Raw genomic sequence first — 20,272 nt, 5'->3', positions numbered from 1 at the left:
CAGTTGATGTGGTTGATGGTCCATTATGACCCCTCCACGCATAGGATAGCAGATATTTTTGTAATCAACCTCCATATATACCCAGAAACAAGATGTAATGAGGGTTGATGGATTGTTTTGATGTAAAGTTCAACTTCTGGAGACTATAACTACTATGATACCTACAGCGTTTGGTCTTCATTTTCAGTTAATGCAAGCTTCTTTTACTGTTAATTGCTCACTTTCCACTTCTTCTTTGTTCCAGGCTGCCTATTATGCATTTTTCATGTGCTCTTGATGTTTAACATTAGAGGGGTTGTCATCCCACCTCTGTGTTAAAATCTAGTATGTATTATTGAAGGTGTATGCAGGTTTTCGTTTTCTTGGTGCCAGAAAGCTGTCATCCTGTCTATGCATCAGGAAATAGATTTACAGACCTTTCAACTGATTGCAGCTGGCCATCACAAGATCCTGTGCATCTGCTGGTGTGATCAGTATTCTCTATTTCCACTTAATCCTCAAACTGTGAGTAATTGGTGGTCTAAAGCCTTATAGTCTGAGGGTGTTCACCCATGTCTGGGGTTAAGCATAGTAGAAGTGGTTATCTGGCTTGAATATGCATCATTCCTTCCATTCATCCCCCATTTTCCAACATTTTTGTTGAGTTTGTAATGTTTCTGAGCATCTCCGAGATACAACCTAGGAGAGTTTCTTTGGGTGATAACATGTCCAAATGACTTTCAAGGCACCTCTATTTATACTAAAACATTGAGCACATGTGGGAATTATTTGGTTGTTAGCCGACCTTGACGAATTGCCCATAACACAAATAAATTCATATCTCCATAAATACTTATTGAAATCGGATGATCTTTAGATCAATCCTATACCTCTCGATGAAAGGGATCCAAGAAAAATATCAGCTACCATTAATAAGATGACCCACATGAAGTTTGGCCCTAGTTGTCAAATTTAACATTACTACCCACCATAATTTAAGCAAGTATTTGTGTAAAATATGGGATAAAGAACAAGATGTAAGTAAATATACTTACTAAGAGTCACTGTGCACCATTATTTACATGAGCTTCAAAACTCTAAAAAATATGAGTAAAAGTGTAAATGTATAAACTTACTAGAATTTAATTTACAGAGAAACGTGATTTAATTTAAGAGACATTTGGGTATCTTCGGTATAAAATACACTAACTTTTTCATTTTTCACACTTATTTTACACGCATCTCTTTTACACACACTGTGATCTCTACTTTCCTTTCATGATTAGTAGTTGAATTTCTAAAGTGTGATTACTTGATGAAGATAAAAGAACTATAATATATATATATATATATATATATATATATATTCACAAGTAATTACCATAGTTCAAAAATAAAGTACTTGTATCAATTGTATTGAAGATCGGTATTATTGATTTGTTTCTGTTATTATCTTTTGTTTACATGTTAAAATCTCCACGATGCTTCTTATTTAGTAGATCTGTGGAATAATTAAATTTCACAACAAAGAATCTACTAAGAAATATTAGCTAAGTTGTTGAGGTTAGAGATATTAACATTGCTCCACAGCATCATCCATTCCAAGATGATTGTTCCCTAATGCAATATCTAGGCCAAGTTTGTAGCTCCCCCTTTCAAAGTATGAGCCATTTTTGGTCTAGTTTCACTACTTCATTATGTCTAAGACTTCATTGATTTAGTCATTGTTGGAGATTTGTACTCTTATCTTGTGTACTACTCCTTGAAGGCCATTGTCATTGACTTGGTTAGGTTCTCCCAACAAGTCCATTATAAATTTGTTAAGATTATGTGACTAATATAGTCAAGCCAACATATCTATGGTCAAGCTCCATTTGTTTAGGTACTCCGCAAATGCCCCTCACTACCTCTTGCAACACAAATAGCAATTAAGAAAAATCATTAGGGAAGACTTGTACCAAGAATACATTCAAGTCACCTGGGTATACCCAACTCATGAGCTCCAACCCAAAATGGCCTTTTATACAAAGAAATTCATGGAGATGAGAGATGACTCATTATTAGACACTCCCATACACTTCGACACTAGATGCACGCCCACAAGATCTCACTTGACTAGTTCTATGTTGGTTCTCATCAACTTCAAGTTGAAGTCATCACCATATTCCATGCGCAGACAAGACTTGTTGGCCATGCCACCTACAAGAGACAAAGAGGGAGGAGCATTTTATTTTCCAATGCCTCTTTTCTTATAAGGTTTAAGTTCAATACCATTGCCTCTTGAACGAGTCCCAAAACTCCCTCTCCATCTTGTTTGGATATCTGAATCAAGGATGCTTGGATTTATACACGAGGGAATCTTCCAAATCTCCATCATCTATGCTTAAACCACCCCCACTACCAAGATGAACACCTCCTCTTTCCCAATGTTCACATACAGAGGCACCAAGAGGTAAGCAGAGAGCAATTCCACCTTAGCTTCCATATCCTTGAGATCTCCAGAAAGCCCCAAACCTATGCTAGACCCTTGCTATAGTGTCAGGGCCACATCAGAGATGATTCTTTTCTTCAAATGAACACCCTCCTTCCCACTCATTTAATTCTCAATAGAGAGTGGCCTCTTCTAGGGAGCATCTTGCAACTAGATCTTCTAGTACTTAGAGTTTTTTGAGTTCATTTGAACAATCCTCCATCAAAGCTTTCTTTTATTTTTCCTTGGATGCTAGGAGAGATTCACCTACTTTCAATACAAATTCTAAGATTAGTAACTTCTCCTACTCATTAGCAAGCAATCGCTACTCCAAACACCTCTAGTCAAGACATTTCTCTCAATTCTTGAGTTCTTAATGGTTTAAAAGAGATCCTTTCTTCTCTGGTATCTCAACTTTGACCTTAAGGTTAAACAAGTCTTTTTAGGAATTGCACTTGCACTCACACCATGTAGTATTCCTAATGTCTCTAAAGATTACCCACCATGTATTGTTTCTAATGTACCTAGTAATCCCTTTGACCTTTGAAAATTAATAAATTATCATTTGCGCCTTCAAAGATGGCAACTCACTTTTTTAGCCAATAGTGCACTATTCAATGAAGTTACATAAGTTGTCCAAAAATGCACCATTCATCGTCCCTTAACAAATCACAAATTATAATGAAAAAAGTAAAACTTTTTTTTCCAGGGAAATATTCGGGTAGATCCACCGAATGGAACACATCTTGCCGGCTTATTAGTAGAGCCTAATCCCATGGGCATTGAGGAGAATTGAACCCGTGACCTCCAATTAGAAAGGCGCTTTAGCTACGAGAACTCAACCAACTGAGCTAATCCCTGGGGCTCAAAAGAAAAAAGGGAAAAAAAAAAGAAACTTTAAACTATAAAGCTTTTTGAAATCATGCATAGGATATGGTTTAGTCAAAGCTTTGTGCATTATTCAATGAATTTATCTAAGGCCTCCAATGGTGCACCATTTATTGTCTTTAGAAAATCAAAAATTGCAATGAAGGGAGTAAAACTCTAAAACTATAAAGGTTTTCGGAATCATGCATAGGGTATGTTTCAGCGACATTATTTTCAAAACTATCATAGCTTTTTCCAAATCATTATTTTTTCCTCGCCTAGAGAATAATGTTTCTTTTAATCTTGGGATGATTTCTTTAGCTTGGTAAAGAAGCTTACCAAAACATTTTTGGGTCAAGATCTACAACTTTTCAAGCTCTTGTAGTTGGAAATTCATCTCAATGTAAATCATGGAAGAGTTTTAGAACCCAGCTCCATAATACATGAAGTTTACAAATGTTTTTGAATCAAAATCCAACGAAAAAATATTGTCAAAACTTTTATAATGCTTCCATTGTTATTCTCCTAGATACAAGTCAATATGAATTCTTATATGTGATATCTCAAAATGAAAAAAATCCGTATATTTGTAACACAACTTATTGATGCCTTCTTTTATATTCTTCTTCCTTTCGCCTTATCATAATTGACCCTTTATGTATCCTTTCTTATTCAAAAATCAGCCTTCAAATATGCCTCATTCAACGTTTTGGAGCCCAACCTAGGAATCCACATTCAAACCCATAGAAATTCACTTCAATATTAGCTCGCATTCACCGTTGCCTTTGCCTCCTATTGAACAAACCAATTGTCTCTATCTACAACATTCCTTCCCAGAGGAAGTTTCATCTCGTCATCCCTACCAACCAAGAAGAAGAGTTAGTGGTCCATCCCGACAACGAACTAACATTTGGTGGGTCGACTCTAACAGAGGATCAAAGTATGACTCCCATGGATCCCAACACACCAAATAATTAGTCAAATTCTGATGTTGCGAGCCAAGTTGGTCATAACCTTAGGCCCCTTCCTAAATTTTTGATTTCCACGTGATTCCTAGGGCTTAGCACCTAGGCATTTTTTAGTAATTGGAAATTGCTTGCTTGAAACATTGGGTCCCCTCCTAAGAGTTTGATTTCTTATCAATATATTCTTGAGCACCAACACTAAGTCATTTCTAATGTTTTAAACCTTCTTGCTCAAAACCTCAAGTCCCTGATTAGAAGTCTAATTTTCAGCACTAGATTATCAAGGGCCAACTCTTACTCAAAATTCAATATTTGAAACCTTCCAAAACTAGAATCTTTGATCCCTTCCTAGAAGTCTATTTTTCAAGCAATAAATACTCCAAGTTCAATGCTTAGTCAAATATAGATGTTGATAATCTAATTGCTCAAATATTGGGGCCTTCTTAACACCCAAAACCATTCCAAATACAAACTCTAGAAGAGTTAACTCTGGAAACCATTCCAAATACAAACTCTAGAAGAGTTAACTCTTGAAAGTAGAAGAGTTAAAAGGTAACTAGGGAAGTTGTCAATGTCAAGTCACACAATCCCTTTGCACTTTGGGTTAGTTCTTTGTAATCTTGAAGAGGCCAAAATTCTTCCAAACTGTGAAATGTATTTGTTGTTATATAAAAATCAGACCTGAAATCTATGTGCAGATTTGGGTTTTCCTCCAATTCTCTTTCTTTTTTGAGGGTTTGGCAAGAGTGGCAACTTTGTTGTGAAGTGGTGTTTAGTGGGCCCACTCAAGTTTCTTGTTTAGTGCTTGCTCTTTCCCAGTAGCATTTTTCCTCTATGGGGCAGTTCGATGGGCCCTTAAGTCCCAAAACTACCTAGTAGGTTGTTGGAAGTCAATGGAGTCTTTCTACCCCTTTTTCCTCTGGGCTATAGGCAAGGCTTCCAAGGTTTTCTCTCTCTAGTCCTCTATGTGCCTAGTCTCTAGTGGGTTTTGGGCTAAGGTTTCTTCAATTTTTGAACCTTTTTCTTCATTTGGATCATAGGAGGAAGAATCCTTAGGCTTAACCCATTAACAGCGCTCTCATGGCACTTGAGGTTGAAAGATTTTTGGCGGTGCTTGGAGTTCTCTTTGAATGGTTTGGTTTATGTGGGTCTTGTTCTTCATTGTTTGCACTTCGATATTTTTCTTATCTTGGTTGAGCTACTTGCAACTCTTATCTTGGTTGAGCTACTTGCAACTCCCTTGTTGGCATACTATCCCCTTCAAACATGTGTTAAATGTGATTTCACCTTTTCATCTTGAAACAAAGGAATTACAACTTTTACTTTAAAAAAATTATAAAGATAGTGAGCTTTAAATCTAGAAATTAGTAATTGTAAATCCTTAGTGCCTCGAATCTATGGAGTAGAAAATTAACTAAGCAGGAGTAATTCTCAAGTTAATTGATTCAAAAAAAATCAAGCAAACATATCCAACAATAAAAAGATCTAGCAACCAAATAAGGAGATACTTTTATTCCAAAGTTGCAAGTACTAGGAGGTATAAGCTTAATCTTAGAAGCACTTTAGAAAGCATAAAATTGCTTCCAAAATACCTTCTCTCACCAACTCCAAGAATAAATTCACATGAACATGATCAAAGTGACTTCTAACTCTCAAGGAATAATATGCTCTCTCACACTCACTTGAACATAATAGTAGGATAAGAAAACAAAGGAATTCAAGCAATGAATCCAAGAACCAAAGCAGAACCCCTCTCCTCTCTACCCCTCTACCCTTCATAGCCTTCATAGAATAGGCTTGGTACAAATAACATCATTATGTAGAGAAGAGGCAACATCACTATGTCTAAAAGAGCTAAGATAAAACAAAGTCAAAGAAAAGCAACCCTCAAATAGGATGCATGAGAAATATAATGAAAACCCATCATACATCCTGCTAAAAATAGGACTCCACAATTGCATCTTGCTCCTAAAATAGCTATGTGAGAGTACCACTCTAGTCTCCAAGAATAACCTCCAGGCCGCCTCAAATAATTCATGTGCCTTCAAGGTATGTGCATATTCTTTTCTTGTGAAATAGAAGCCAAGAAAAGCTTCTTTAACTCCAAATATATCCTCCTTAAGTCATGTGCTTCATCTCTAGGCAAAAATAACGTGTTAATAGAGAAAAATCCACCAAGAAACCTCCCCTCCTCCAATAATTCATGTGCCTTCAAGGTATGTGCATATTCTTTTCTTGTGAAATAGAAGCCAAGAAAAGCTTCTTTAACTCCAAATATATCCTCCTAAAGTCATGTGCTTCATCTCTAGGCAAAAATAACGTGTTAATAGAGAAAAATCCACCAAGAAACTTCCAAGAAAGCTCCTGCAACACATGCACTCTACTCCTAGGCAACAAAATGCAAACCTACAACTCATGCACTCCACTCCTTAGTCACAAAAGGCATGTGTAGATAAGCAAAAGTCCACAAAAGGCCTTCTCAACCCATGGGCCTCTAAGTAATAATAGCAAGTGCACGTAAGGAAATCCCACCAAATGTAGCCGCCTCAACCCATGCAAACTCTCCTAGTAGTACAATAGAATGCTTCACCCTAAAGTCAACCCACTCATGCTCAAGAGGTGGGTGCTCCTCTCCTAGGCCAAATATAGTATGACAACACACAATAATAAGACATCATCAATACACCCAATAATAAGACATCATGAATACACCGAAGAAGAATATCCTAGATAGCTATAGATAGTAATTTCCTCCTCCAAAAAGAGGAATAAAGTCCAAGCCCAAATCAAACTCAAAGAATATACCTCTAAAAATAACAGGATCATCTCAAAAGCTCGTAAGTGTCTCCTATAATGCTCCAAAGTGATCCCAACCTCAAATTCTCACAAAAACCAAATTTCCTGTAAACGAATGAAACTTGACACAATTACTACACGTAATGCTAGTCTCTAAAAATAGTGCCACGTCTTGAAAATTCTCACTGCTAAAAATACACCAAAAAATCAAATAGCTCTGATCAACCCCACACTAACTCAAAATGGGGTCTCCAAAAAAGTGATAAGCTTTGAACACAGCAAATTTTTGTTTTTCGATCTTCGTTCACCAAGTTCGATTGCCTTTAACGAAGGCCAAAAACAACTCAAACCTCACACAAACAAACCTCCATGCTCACCTCTCCAATGGGTAACCAAATCTATTTTCAGATTTCAAGAACGATAAAATTTCTAAAAATAGAAAATTTTCAAGATCGTAATTCTTGATAATATGGAAGCACCCATTTGTATAAATCAACATTAGGTCTCCAAAATTTTCATCTGCAACTAAAAATGATCAAGTTTCTAAAAAATCAGAATCAAGAATCTGAAAGTGCCCAACTAATCTCGTCCATGCATCCAACAAGGTCTAAATGTAAATCCATGCATGGGAAAAAATGCTAAAAATAGATATCTGGACACCTGAATTAGAAGCATGCTAAAAACAGATCTCTAGAAAACCTGCTAAAACTAGCACAATATGTGTTATCCTCCAAGAACACTGATCTCCAGAATCTCCAAACCCATATATTGCAACCCTGGAACAAGATCGCACTTAAACAAAGCTTTACAAGAAGGTATCCCTATGGCCAAGCTACTCAGGAATCATTAATGCTGAAGGGCGAACTCTATGACATTGAGTCCATCCCATACAATGTTCACAAACCATCGACGCCAAATGGTGAACTCCATAATGTTGAGTTCACACCATATAATCTCCATAAACATATGTTGGAACTTAACACCCAAATTTGTGTAGGCAACTCCAGTGTTAATATGACACACTTAAAAGTTTGATTTCCCAGCAATAGATTTAAAAGAACCAATACCTAACCAAATTCAATTTTCTGGACTTTACTTTTTAGAACCTTGGCTCACTTCCTGGAAGTCTACTTTCTGAACACCAGATTCCCTAGAACCAACACTTAGTCGAGTTATAATGTTCAAACCCTTCGTGCCTTCGGTTCCATTTTGGAACTCAGTATTTTGAACATTGGATTCCCGGGCTACACCATTTCGTCAATTCTAAAGCTAAAGTTTAAATCTCACCTACTCAGAACCTTTGGTCCCGTCTTAGTCGATTCTAAAGTTTGATTCCCGCCTACTCAAAATCTTTGGTCCCCTGTTGAACGTGTGATTTTGACGCACTAGATTCTTAAGCACCAATACTAAGTCAATTTATGCTGTTTGGGAACTTTCCTGTACAGAACCTGGGGTCTCCTAGATGTGTGATTCCGAGTACTAGTGTCCTTGGCTCCATCACTTACTAAAATTCTAATGTTCTAAACTTTCCTACTCAAACCCTTGGTCCCCTCTTGGATGTATGATTTTTGAGAACTAGATTTGACACTCTCAAATTCTAATGTTCAGAACCCGCCCACTTGAAACTCTGATTTCTGAGCACTATAATCTCAAGCACCAAATATGGATGGCCAATAGCCTAGAGTGAATCAATAGCCAAGATCGGTTTTTCATATACACATTGCTTTCCTGAACAGCAACGAAAATATAGAACTAATAATTCAATAACAATTGACACACATTGCTTTCCTGAACAGCAACGAAAATATAGAACTAATAAATCAATAACAATTGACACACTGGCTATGACCAGATACTAATTGTTCATAGTAAATGATTTGTACAAAAATCAAATAGCTACGTTCTAATACACAGAAATAATTTAAGACTTTGTGATTGCCAGCCCGAAGGTATAATGCATTACAATAAAACCAAAATTAGCATTATTAGCATTTTAATGAATTGACCTGACTGGAACAGTTATAGATGTACACTACTTGACCATTATAGCTATTGGTGCAGGGAGTGTCCATATGTTGAAGTTGAGATCTCAAGTGACGTGAAAATATCAATGACAGAAAACATGAATAGCATTATAGCTATTGGTGCAGGGAGTGTTCATATGTTGAGGTTGGGATCTCACATGAAAATATCAATGACAGAAAACATGAATAGCATTATAACTATTGGTGCGGGGGGTGTTCATATGTTGAGGTTGGGATCTCACATGAAAATATCAATGACAGAAAACATATTCAGCTAAAAGAAAAAAACCTTCGGCAGAGGGTCTGCATACCATTAAGAACCAAATGTATTTGATCTTATACACTTCAAAAGATGATTAAAATAACCTCCATAAAAAACATATGCCTTACAATTTGGACAAAACTAATGAATATCATGAAATCCTTGTCCAAGAAAGAAAAACAACTGTATTATACAGCCCAGTAAATAATTCAAAATGGCATCAAAAATGATTAGAACATGTCAATAAGATATACTTTATAAATGTATCTATCTTGATTAGAAACAACTCCTATATTCAAGACTGCATAATGATGTTGATGCAACACTGGGTTTCCCCATTGCAATTATAACTAGTTTGAAAACCAAGGTTCGCTCTAACATATCAATTTGACCTCTGGTGGGCAGCTTGTGAAAGTGAGCTTCATTGCCTGGGATAGAAGTCTTCATTTGATGCTAACAATGTATCAGAAAAGGTAACTCGTTGTATTTTCCAGGTCTGTACCATATTGCTTCCTCAGGGAGAATGTTCTGATTGTCAGTCTTGAATTTCCATCAGGTTCTCTTCTATGTATGCAATTCTTCCAAGCCATTCATTCACAATTTTCTTCCCTCAAGCCTGTCAAATTAACCTGGCTGTTTTCATTGCATTTCTACACTCTACTACTTCCTTTATATGCCATATGAACTCATTTAAGTCTGCACAATCTGTAAATATCACTGCTTCAGTGCTCAAATCCATGAGACGGTCTGGGTAATTGGTTATATTTTGATCTTCAATTTCGTCTTACTACCCTTGCATTTCCAAAGTAACTTGTCTGGTTGTCAACTCATCCAGATCGCATTCACCCAATATTAAGGTAATTATGGTGAACAAGCAAGCTCATTATTGATGGCAGATTCGGGATAGAGTTCTCACAAACAACTTGTGGTCTAGAGTTCCAATGATTTGGAACAGAAGGCTGCTTTTGATGTTAAAATTCGCTCGACCCAGTAACTGCTTACCTCCTTCAATTATATCACATCGCTCTGCATGAGCTAACATGACATTGCTAAAATTCCAACCTATGCTAGAATTTGCAAAAAATAACATTGTCTTGCAAATTAGCAAAAATAATATAGCTCCTTCAATTTCCCTTTTTATGCTAGAAATATATGTAATTAACCTGGCAATTTTCATTGACTTCCAATGCCAAGTTTCCAACTTGGCTGTTTTATTTATATAGTTAATCCCCATCCTGACACAATAGGTTTAACCCAACTTGTATATTCTGCAACTCCATTCTTCTCAAGCATGGCTATATGGGTTGGACAATTTGTTCCTTTCATTTCACTTTCATTCCAGCCAGTTGCCTTCTTGTTTTCCCAACCATTCGCTTCCTTGCACATCAAACGGCTAGGAGTGGAATGCTCCTTGCTTAAACCTTTTCCACTATCCCATCCTGCAGTTACCAATGTCAGTTTGTAATGATCGGGTAACTGAGGTTCAGCAGTATAAAGGTCGACAACATTACAAATATGTGTATAGCTGCAAGAGCCAGAAACATAATACCCAAGTCCAAATGGCCTTTCTTTCTCTTGAATCTCAGTTGCATGACTCTTAATATCAAATGGAATTAGTGTCTCTTGAGCTCTATCTGGCAGCTTTTCAATGTCCAGATTTTCTGATTCAGAGTCAGCTCTGTCTGGCAAATCAACATCTAACTGTTGTTCTGCGTTACAATCAATCACATCAATGTATATGTCGGGGTCAGGAGGAGGAAAGTGACAGGAATGCCCACTATATTTGGCCCAATATCTTTCCTTGGCAAGGTGAAAAGCCTCTTCGCCTGCCGAATCATTCCAATTAAGTATAGAATCGTAACAACTTACGTACTTTTTTGCCTTGCAAAGTTCTTTCCATGGTAGACCAACAGATTCGCAATACTCCTTCTCCGAGGAGGGTACAGTTGGTTTCCAGACTTCTGATAACATGACCAATCAGAGTTAGACTGAGATATGATATCATACACATAATCATCACTACCCTGTCCACCAATAAAGGACCCACAGAGGAATTGCATAATTTAAAAAATAGTAGTTTAATCATACCAGAAACAAATAACACAACTATTACGTTTAACCTGATAACCAATAACAGAAACCTAAAACAAAACTTTGTAATTTCCAACAAAGTTCACTCATGGGTGATGCATACACTAATAGCAGATACACTACAAGAATGATAGTAACTGATATAAACTCCAATACAACCAACATAGTTTTCACTTCACACCACCAATAATTATGACAAATACCAATCCACCAATAAAGGACCTACAAAGGAATTGCATAATTTTTTAAATAGTAGTTTTAGTCATACCAGAAACAAATAACGCAAAACTATTCTTTTTAACCTGATAACCAATAGCAGAGACCTAAAACAGAACTTTGTAATTTCCAACAAAGTTCACTCATAGGTAATGCATACACTAATAGCATATACACTACAAGAATGATAGAATCTGATATAAACTCCAACACAATCAACATAGTTTTCACTTCACACCACCCAATAATTGTGACAAATACCAAAAATATGAATAGATTTTGGCCCACATTTTCAACCCTATTCACCAATAGCACATATATGTCAAAGGTTGCAATCAACACCTTTAGATCAAACTGCTAATGGTACCTATCACAAAGCACCACGCAGGTTAGTGGTAGAGCAAACACTTGTTTAAAGGGCAAGTTTTCAATTCAATTGCTAGCCTATCAATTTTTTACCAAAGTGTGTTAAAGGGCGTAACAGGGTGGGTTTCAGAGGTAGCAATCCGCAACTTTATATTGAACCTTAAGGGTGCCTGTCATGAAGGGGCATCTATCTCATTGATAGAGCAGCTAATTGCTTGAGGACAGATCTTAGGTTCAATTCCTATAGCTTGTCTAGTTTTCAACAATATATAACTATATACAGACACACCACAACCATGAAAAATCAATAGAAATTTCAACATACAAATAGTATGATCGTCTACCCAACTTGTCAAAAACATATACATTTACAAAACACAAACCAATATAAAATACCTAGAAAGATCATAACTTTCAAGTTTCAACCCAATTTGAAAAACTAGCAATTTCCAGCTTGACCACCATACAAAGACCCAATAATCTCATAATTTTCAAGTAAATTTACCATTTAGAGATAAATTAATGAAGCAAATATTCCAAAGAAAAATGTCATAATTATCAACTCAGTTGCAGACAGCAGGCACCAACAGAACTGCTGATGAAGGACAGCATACTGGTACCTAAGAGGTCCAATGGGAAACCCCTAAGAGAGAATATCCTGGAAGGGGAGTTAAAAAGCCGGTATTACTAAATTACTAACTGCAGATATGTTAGCAGTCTACACAAAACAGATAACGGTGGACACATATACTCAGGCAAATTGAGAGCTCTAATGGAAGCAAAATAGACTATGCCTGAGATTTAAGCTTGAAAAAAGTGGTAGTTGAGGAAGACCCCAAAATTGTAATCAGGATATGCAAAGATTAGACTCTTCTCCAGGCTGGAAACTCGAGCCCCAAAGCAGGCAGATCTGGTGTTCAACCAAACACCACCCCAGCGTAATAACATCCTCAACCTGGCAATAAACTGTGATTATGGATGAGTAATCTAGTCATAATCTTCATTCTATGCTTTACGCCTGAAAATTCTCTGAGGTTTGCCACTTTCTTGCTTTGGTCTGAACCTAAGCCACATGGTTTGGGGTTCAAGTTCAGGTTCAATAATAATTAGGTTCGATTCGAGTTTGAATTTTTTGATGAGGTTCACTATTATTTTCGTCTATTTACATTTTCTATAAATATACAGATATTAAAGCACAAGCTAGTAAGAAATCAACATCAATAAACATAAAAAATGCTATCATGGACTTCGAAACTGCAAGAATGAACTACAAGTGCGAGCTGTGACATGATATTATGAGCTTGAACAATGGAATTGGTCAATGACCCAGAGGTTCGATGAGGTTTGCCAAACCCCAAAAGAAAATTTAGGTTTGCCAAATTTTGGATGGACTACAAGTGTGAGCTGCGACATGATGTTATGAACTTGAATCATGGAAATGGTAATGACCCAGAGGTTCCATGAGGTTTGCTAAACCTCAAGAAAAAATTCAGGTTTGCCGAATTTTGAACCTCAAAGTTGAAGTTCGGCGAACCTTGTGACATAGGTCTGAACTATTTTCGAGTTGGCACTTGGGAGATTGTGGCAGGTTAAGGGAAGGAAAGGAGGCCCAAGGGCAGAGCCTCCAAATGCTCCATAGCAGACCTATCGACTCAGAAAGGCTCTTGAACAAGGGTTGCAGAGATGATTAAGATGGGATTGAGCCTTGCATGGGACGCCCACCCTGGTTATTAGGGAAGGATAGACTTGGAATGAGAAGACAATCGCGTTTCGTAGACAGTCCATCCAAGCGGGAGATCCATAAATAGCTGACTGGAATTGTGGGGAGCCTTACGAATGGAATGGTGGAGAAAATGGCTTTCAAATCTAAGCTTAGAGAAATAATGTGGGAAATCAAGAAGAAAGCCATGGCAAAGCTCCAAGAGATGATGTGGAACGGTAACTAACTGAGATGAGCTTCAGACGTCGAGAGAACAATGGAACACTGATATGAGTTGGAACCACTTCATGCATTCAACTCGAGACCACGCTGTGACAGAGATGGTTATCATAGAAATGAAGTTGGAATCGAGACAAACTGCAGACATCAAGAGGAGAATGGAACATTGATTTGAGTTGGAACCACTTAATGCATTCAACTCGAGAAAACGCTGTGACAGAGATGGTTATCATAGAGATGAAGTTGGAATCGAAACAAACTGCAGACATCAAGAGGAGAATGAAACACTGATGAGAGTTGGAACCACTTCATGCGATCAACCTGAGACCAGGCTGTGACAGAGACAGGTATTGGAAAGATGTTGGATATTTCCAGCCAGAAGAGGATAATTGACCAGGTGGGAACACTTCTACAAGCAAAACCCATACCTGGGTGTTCTGCACTTCCCTTAGTTCGGACAACAATGACAAACTCTGGCAACCAGAACAAAGGCACTCCTCCAAAGAGCAATAAATTTCCCTTCTGTTTACTAGTAGTCACAAGGTTTCTCTTTGCCTGAACCATTTGCCAATTTCGTTAATATTTTTTATACTTCTAGTCCCTGTTTCGCTGTAAAGGGGTTTGCCAATTCTGTTAAAAATTTTGAAATTTGTATACTTCTGGCCCCTGTTTCGCTGCTAAGGGGTTAGGTCAAACCGCTACTTTCTATAATTTAATCTCCTGTCAATATAATTTTTTTTGGCCCAGCGGAAAAACAAAAAGCACCAACAAAGCTTGTAAAATGCAATTCAGTCCCCATTAAACAAACATGAAGACATAATGAATTAAACCAGCAGCAAAAGCAATTCCGCATTTCTAATCCATCAAACAAACTAAATTAAACAATCATCCAGGAAAACACAACGCTGAAAGACATTTTAGGTCATCTGATAATGAACCCAGATACAAAAAATATGACAAAAAGATCATTAAGAAAGAATACATACTGGTAGCGGAATTCGTGGGGCGAAATCGGTGATCGGAACTGCCGTTTCTTGCCCACGATGACAAACCTCGGTCACCGTCCGTCCTCTGGTTTCTTCTTTGACGGCCCATCGATCCAGTAAAAATAAAACCTCTAGACGACAGGTTTCAACCTAAGCAAAAACTATTCAAACCTGCAAGAAACCAAATAACTCATCATTACCGAAGATATTCAACACTGGAACCTCGGAGAATACAATCCTATTCAAAATTTTAAATAAAATGATTACCTTGACAAATTTTGCATGCAACCTTACATGATCCAATTGCTGGTATCTTCAATATTATGCAATTATAATGCTTTCAAAACACTCTGCTATCGTCTAAATAAAGAAAATACCTCTGAAAATGCAGTGGCAAAGCAGAAAATCTAAATATATCAAAGCCCTGGATAAATGTTCTGGGCCTTTCACTGACCGACTTATAGAGAGGAAAAAGATAACGAAGCCAAAACGCCAATCCGCCAACTGGAGTTATATACCCCCTGCAGAGCCCAAAACGTAATTGGTGTGTTTGTCTGCGATATATATATATTATGTATATTATATATTCTGTATATATTAAATTAACGACCACAAAAAGGCAGCTGTCCACGGACAATTCTAGATGACATTAGCCTGTGACATAAGCACTGACGAGGTGCGGAAGGGAACTTTTAAATGACACATCATAAAAGCAGCGCTGAAGGTGTGGCGAGTTGTTGAGCATTTAATGGGAGAAATCTAAACATTTTATAATTTAATTTTTAATTATTATTAAAATTAAGTTAAATATAAAAAAATATAGATATTATTAAAAATAAGTTAATTATTAGAAGGATTGAAATTGTATTTTTTTTTATATAAATAAATTTTAAATTATATATTTTTCATAATCAATACTTATTATAATTTAAATTAAAATATAATACTGGTTGAATATACATTTTATACATACAATTTTAAATTAAAAATTCGTTAAATTTGATATGATTTTTTTTTTTTAATTAAAAATTGTTAAATTTAATATGCATATATGGTCTTAGTCTAACTAGCCGGAGGAATTGCCTGGAAAGTTATGGAAATTCCAGTCATATTTAGAGAAAATCCGGTAAGGATTTTTGTAAATCCAAGTTATAGTTGTTAAATTTCAAAATTTTAGGTGTCCTAGATGTTTTTAATGGTGTTGAATCCATTTCCACCATCAAAAACACGATTTTTTGAAAAAAAATTGCCTAGATTCCAGCCACTTTTGACCGTCCGAGCAATTCCTCCGCATCAATAGACCACTCCTGCATATATGTGTAAAATATGTTATCGAATGGGATTTTGATTTTCACATTATTATTATTATTGATTATATAAAATAATTTGGTAATGGTTAAGAATTTTTTTTGGAGAAGATTATATTAAAATTTATTTGTTGATGGTTTTGAATCATCTAGTGTGATTCATCATCCAGATAAGATGGAGAATTAAATCGTGGCATGAGATTAAATAGAGATAGCGATGTAGAGAATTAATTTTTGAATATTAGAATTTAACAGCGAGTTTGACTAGATATCTTTATTTATTAATAAAGAATATTTTAATATAATGAATGTAACCATATAACTATTATTAAAAATTTGAAAATAATGAAAACAAAAATTATAAATTATAAATCTATAATTAAATAAAAATATCTAAAATTAAATAAATAAATAGTTTTGGTCATATTTAAATAATGAAATCAATACATTAATGTTAAAATTGAATAAATAAGTAAATATTTAGTTTTGAATAAAAAAAATAAATAAATATTTTGTTTATTTATTTAAGTATTGACTAAATACATCAAGATCCATAAGGAGGGGCTCACTTGAGACCCATTGTCAACACCATAGGAGGATCAACATATCTTCTAGCAAAATATTTAACCCAAAAACTAAAACTCCTTGTTGGCCTTATGGAGTCCTTTGTTAAAGACTCTTCATCATTTGTCAATGAGTCAAAGGGTATTAAGTTTGATTCTGGAGATATTCTCGTAATTTTCGACGTAGTCTCCCTTTACATTGATATCCCTATTACTGAGGACATTAAAGTCATCAATTGCATCACGGATCTTGACACGGCGAAGTTTGTTGAGGTTTGTCTTACTTCTACTTTCTTTAGCTTTGAAGGAGAATTTTATGAACAAACATGTGGTGTTGCCATGGTTTCCCCCCTGTCCCCTATAGTAGCTAATATGTTTATGGAGGACTTTGAATCCAAGGCTTTGGCCTTTATTCAATTCAAACCAAATCTTTGGAGAAGATTTGTGGATGACTCTTGCATTATCTAGCCTCTGGTCAGAAAAAGTTGGATCTTTTTTTCCATCGTCTTAACAATCAGTCAAGCTCCATAAAGTTTATTATGGAGTGTGAAGTTGATGGCAACTTGTCTTTCCTTGACGTCCTTATTTCAAAGAATGATGATGGTTCTTTCCCCCACCAAGTATTTCGGGAAAAAAAAAAAAACTCACACTGCGCAGTATCTTCATACTAGGTCCCATCATTTCCCTGCTCAAAAGTTGGGTGTTCTCAACACCTTAGCTACTCATGTGCTTAGGATTTTTGACGAAAATGAAGACTCATCTCCTTAGTGTTTTCAATAAAAATGGATATAGTAGGCACCAAGGTCTTAAACTTTTCCTTAAAGCTAGCAAAGGTCCTATGATTAAAAAAGAACTCAAGGATCAGATTTTAGGGGTTCAACTTCTTTTTATCCAAGGGACCATAGACAGGATTGCTAGGATCCTAAGGAAACATAAGGTTCCCTCAACCTTTAGGCCCCTAAACACCATTTAAAGCTCCTTAAGATTTGTAAAAGACCCAGTGGACCCAAAAAATATGAAAGGTGTTTATGTAATCTCATGTTCTTGCGGGAACCCCTACATTGGTAAAAGCAACTGCTCAATTAATTAAAGAATTCAAGAGCACGCATCCAACATCAAACATGGGAGAACCCACTCCTCGGCTTTGGCAAAACATGCAGAAAATACGAAACATCACATTTGCATTGAAGAGACTCGAGTCATTCCTATGATTGATCATTTTCATCACCATAAGTTTAGGGAGGCCATAGAGATTCAAATGAGGCCAAGCAATCTAAATAGAGACGATGGCTGGAAGATTAGTAGTTGTTGGGTCCATGTTGGGTAGCAAAGGCCCCACGTAATGGTTTTGGGGCTCAAAAGCCCGCAATTTTGGGTAAAGGCATGGTAAAGACTTCGCGAGATGCGCAGAGCACGAAGTGTAATGAGTCAAGTCAAAGGGTTGTCCGCCCAAAAAGAATGTAAATTGAGTCGGCTCACCCATGGTCCGCAGACCATGGAAATGTATAAATAGAGCAAGGCTCTAGAGTTAGGAGGCAGTTCTTGGTATGTACTTTTGGATCTGGAGTGTAATGGGTTTTTGAAGAAAGAAGTCTTGAAGTGTCTGTAAGTCCGAGTCGAGGGTGTTGGTGGGTAGATAGAGGCTCTATAGCTGTGTGCGCAGAGGCCTAGTAGAGTCCACAACTACTTGCGCGAACCCCTACAGCTGAGTGCGCAGGGTGGATCTAGATGTATTGGCGAAAGAATTGAATAAAGATAAGTTGGTTCTGAAATACTGTGTTGAATCTGAAATATTGTGGATCTGGTTAATTTATGGTTGATATATCTATTTGATCTGTGCGTTTATGCTTATGTTATGAGTTTATGCAAATCTATAACTTTTTTGGGTGTGCAAACTGGTTATCTCTATTAAATGTTTGCTTAAAGACCGTAAAAAGTAGATCTGATCTATAACAGCTCATTAATAATAAGTATTAAGGAATTGCCTTGTTTCGGATCTACGCGGAAGCAGAGTAGCACGAGGCCATAGAACGGCGTGACTCATCCAGACCACATCAAGACATCCCAAGGGTGGAGAAACCTGGTTCTAGCACCCCCCCTTGCTACCTCGGGTGAGACCTCAATCCGCGCTCCACGGGTTGTTGCCGAAAGGGCCGGTAGCTGCGGGATTTGTTTGGCTAACTAACTCTTCCGAACCTGGGTCAGGGCCCAATAAGACAACAAATGGTTCCGTTGCCGAGACCGGGATCTGCCTAAGGAATGTCTAATTTCGGAACATTGGAATCCTACAAAGAAAGAGCTTAAAGATTGGTTGGATCAAAAGCTTCACAACTTCATGGTTCAGGAAAACAGAAACCCACGAATATCGAAGGAAGGTTGGTTGGATCGTTACATATACACAGATATCCACGAGATCTTCTTCACGACATTCCCGATAGAGTTATACAAGTGGATTGCGAGGTTAGCTGACAGCGTGGGAAGGTGCAGACTAGATCAACCTATCGTGTGGACTCCAGAATTGGTGCACAGACTAGAAGCATCCGAAGATAAAATCGCGCACGCAGTAGATCACTGGTTGGATCGGGTAATAGAAGGGTTTATTACTGAGTTCGCGATAGACACAACTGTGAGTTATAGCGAAGCAGAAAGGCGCTTTCTCCAAGGACCACGGGGTAAGTATATCAAATCGTTGAATACTTGGATTAAAATGTTGTTATTGGAAAAAGGGTTATGCGCATTCATTAATGTCTGGCATAACACGGAGTGGAAGAGGCTACCGAGGAACCGAAGGATTAAGGAACAGTCCTCTGATTTCTATTTCCCGAGAAAGCGAGGAGGAGCACGCGGGGTTTTCTCCAAGAAGTGCAGTCTGGTTGATTAAGCAATGCTTTCCACTGATACCACCTCCATCCACGCCATCACCTACTTCACCTACGTCAAATCCATCTTCACTGACTCCACCTCCGCCACCACCGAAGGTTGGGATGGCGAGCGCAGTCAAGTTGCCAGTATTTAAGGGTGTAGGAAATGAGGAACCAGGTCAGTTCTGGTTTGTGGTAAGGGCTGTATGGGAAGCCCAAGGCATAACGGATGATAACATCAAAAAGGCTACCCTGGTTAGTGCGCTGCAGGACCGCGCATTGACGTGGTATATAAAGTACTCAAGCGATCATCTGAATGCGGGAATAGCGGTGATCCAGGACGCCTTGAACAAAGAATTTGGTCGGCCAAAATCAGAGACATAGTCAGTCATTGGGTTCAAGGAGATCGCGATGTTACCTGGTGAAACCCCGTGGGATCTGGATCAGAGATTAAAAAGCACAATCCACGAGGCTAACATGACATTGACGGATGCACAACACTGCGCATGGTTTGTGGCGTCCTTGACACCACATCTAAGGACGACGCTATCACAGCAAAAGATCTCAACCCAAGCCAAAG

At 37.3% G+C, this 20,272-nt stretch overlaps 1 protein-coding gene across 2 annotated transcripts; it reads right to left on the bottom strand.

Annotated features, from left to right (window-relative positions):
- Positions 1 to 9,889: 9,889 nt before the first annotated feature.
- On the bottom strand, positions 9,890 to 15,501 carry LOC149167089 (uncharacterized). Of its 2 annotated transcripts, none has more exons than XM_089432861.1 (3): positions 15,229 to 15,501; positions 14,962 to 15,132; positions 9,890 to 11,324 (listed from the first exon to the last, which is right to left on the bottom strand). In XM_089432861.1, exons 2-3 carry the CDS (start codon positions 15,068 to 15,070, stop codon positions 10,579 to 10,581), a joined length of 855 nt encoding a protein of 284 aa, XP_089288987.1. In that variant the 5' UTR covers positions 15,071 to 15,132; positions 15,229 to 15,501; the 3' UTR covers positions 9,890 to 10,578. The 2 variants fall into 2 exon arrangements, with proteins under 2 accessions (XP_089288987.1, XP_089288988.1); XM_089432862.1 differs by having other exon boundaries at positions 15,339 to 15,496.
- Between the last annotated feature and the right edge of the window lie 4,771 nt (positions 15,502 to 20,272).

This window comes from Pinus tabuliformis, chromosome 5_1 (assembly GCF_031772625.1).
Source record: "Pinus tabuliformis cultivar Carrire ecotype Pingquan chromosome 5_1, CPIR1, whole genome shotgun sequence".
Taxonomy (NCBI): domain Eukaryota; kingdom Viridiplantae; phylum Streptophyta; class Pinopsida; order Pinales; family Pinaceae; genus Pinus; species Pinus tabuliformis.
The sequence above is the reverse complement of the archived record's forward strand: the minus strand, read 5'-3'. Positions and strand labels throughout refer to the sequence as shown.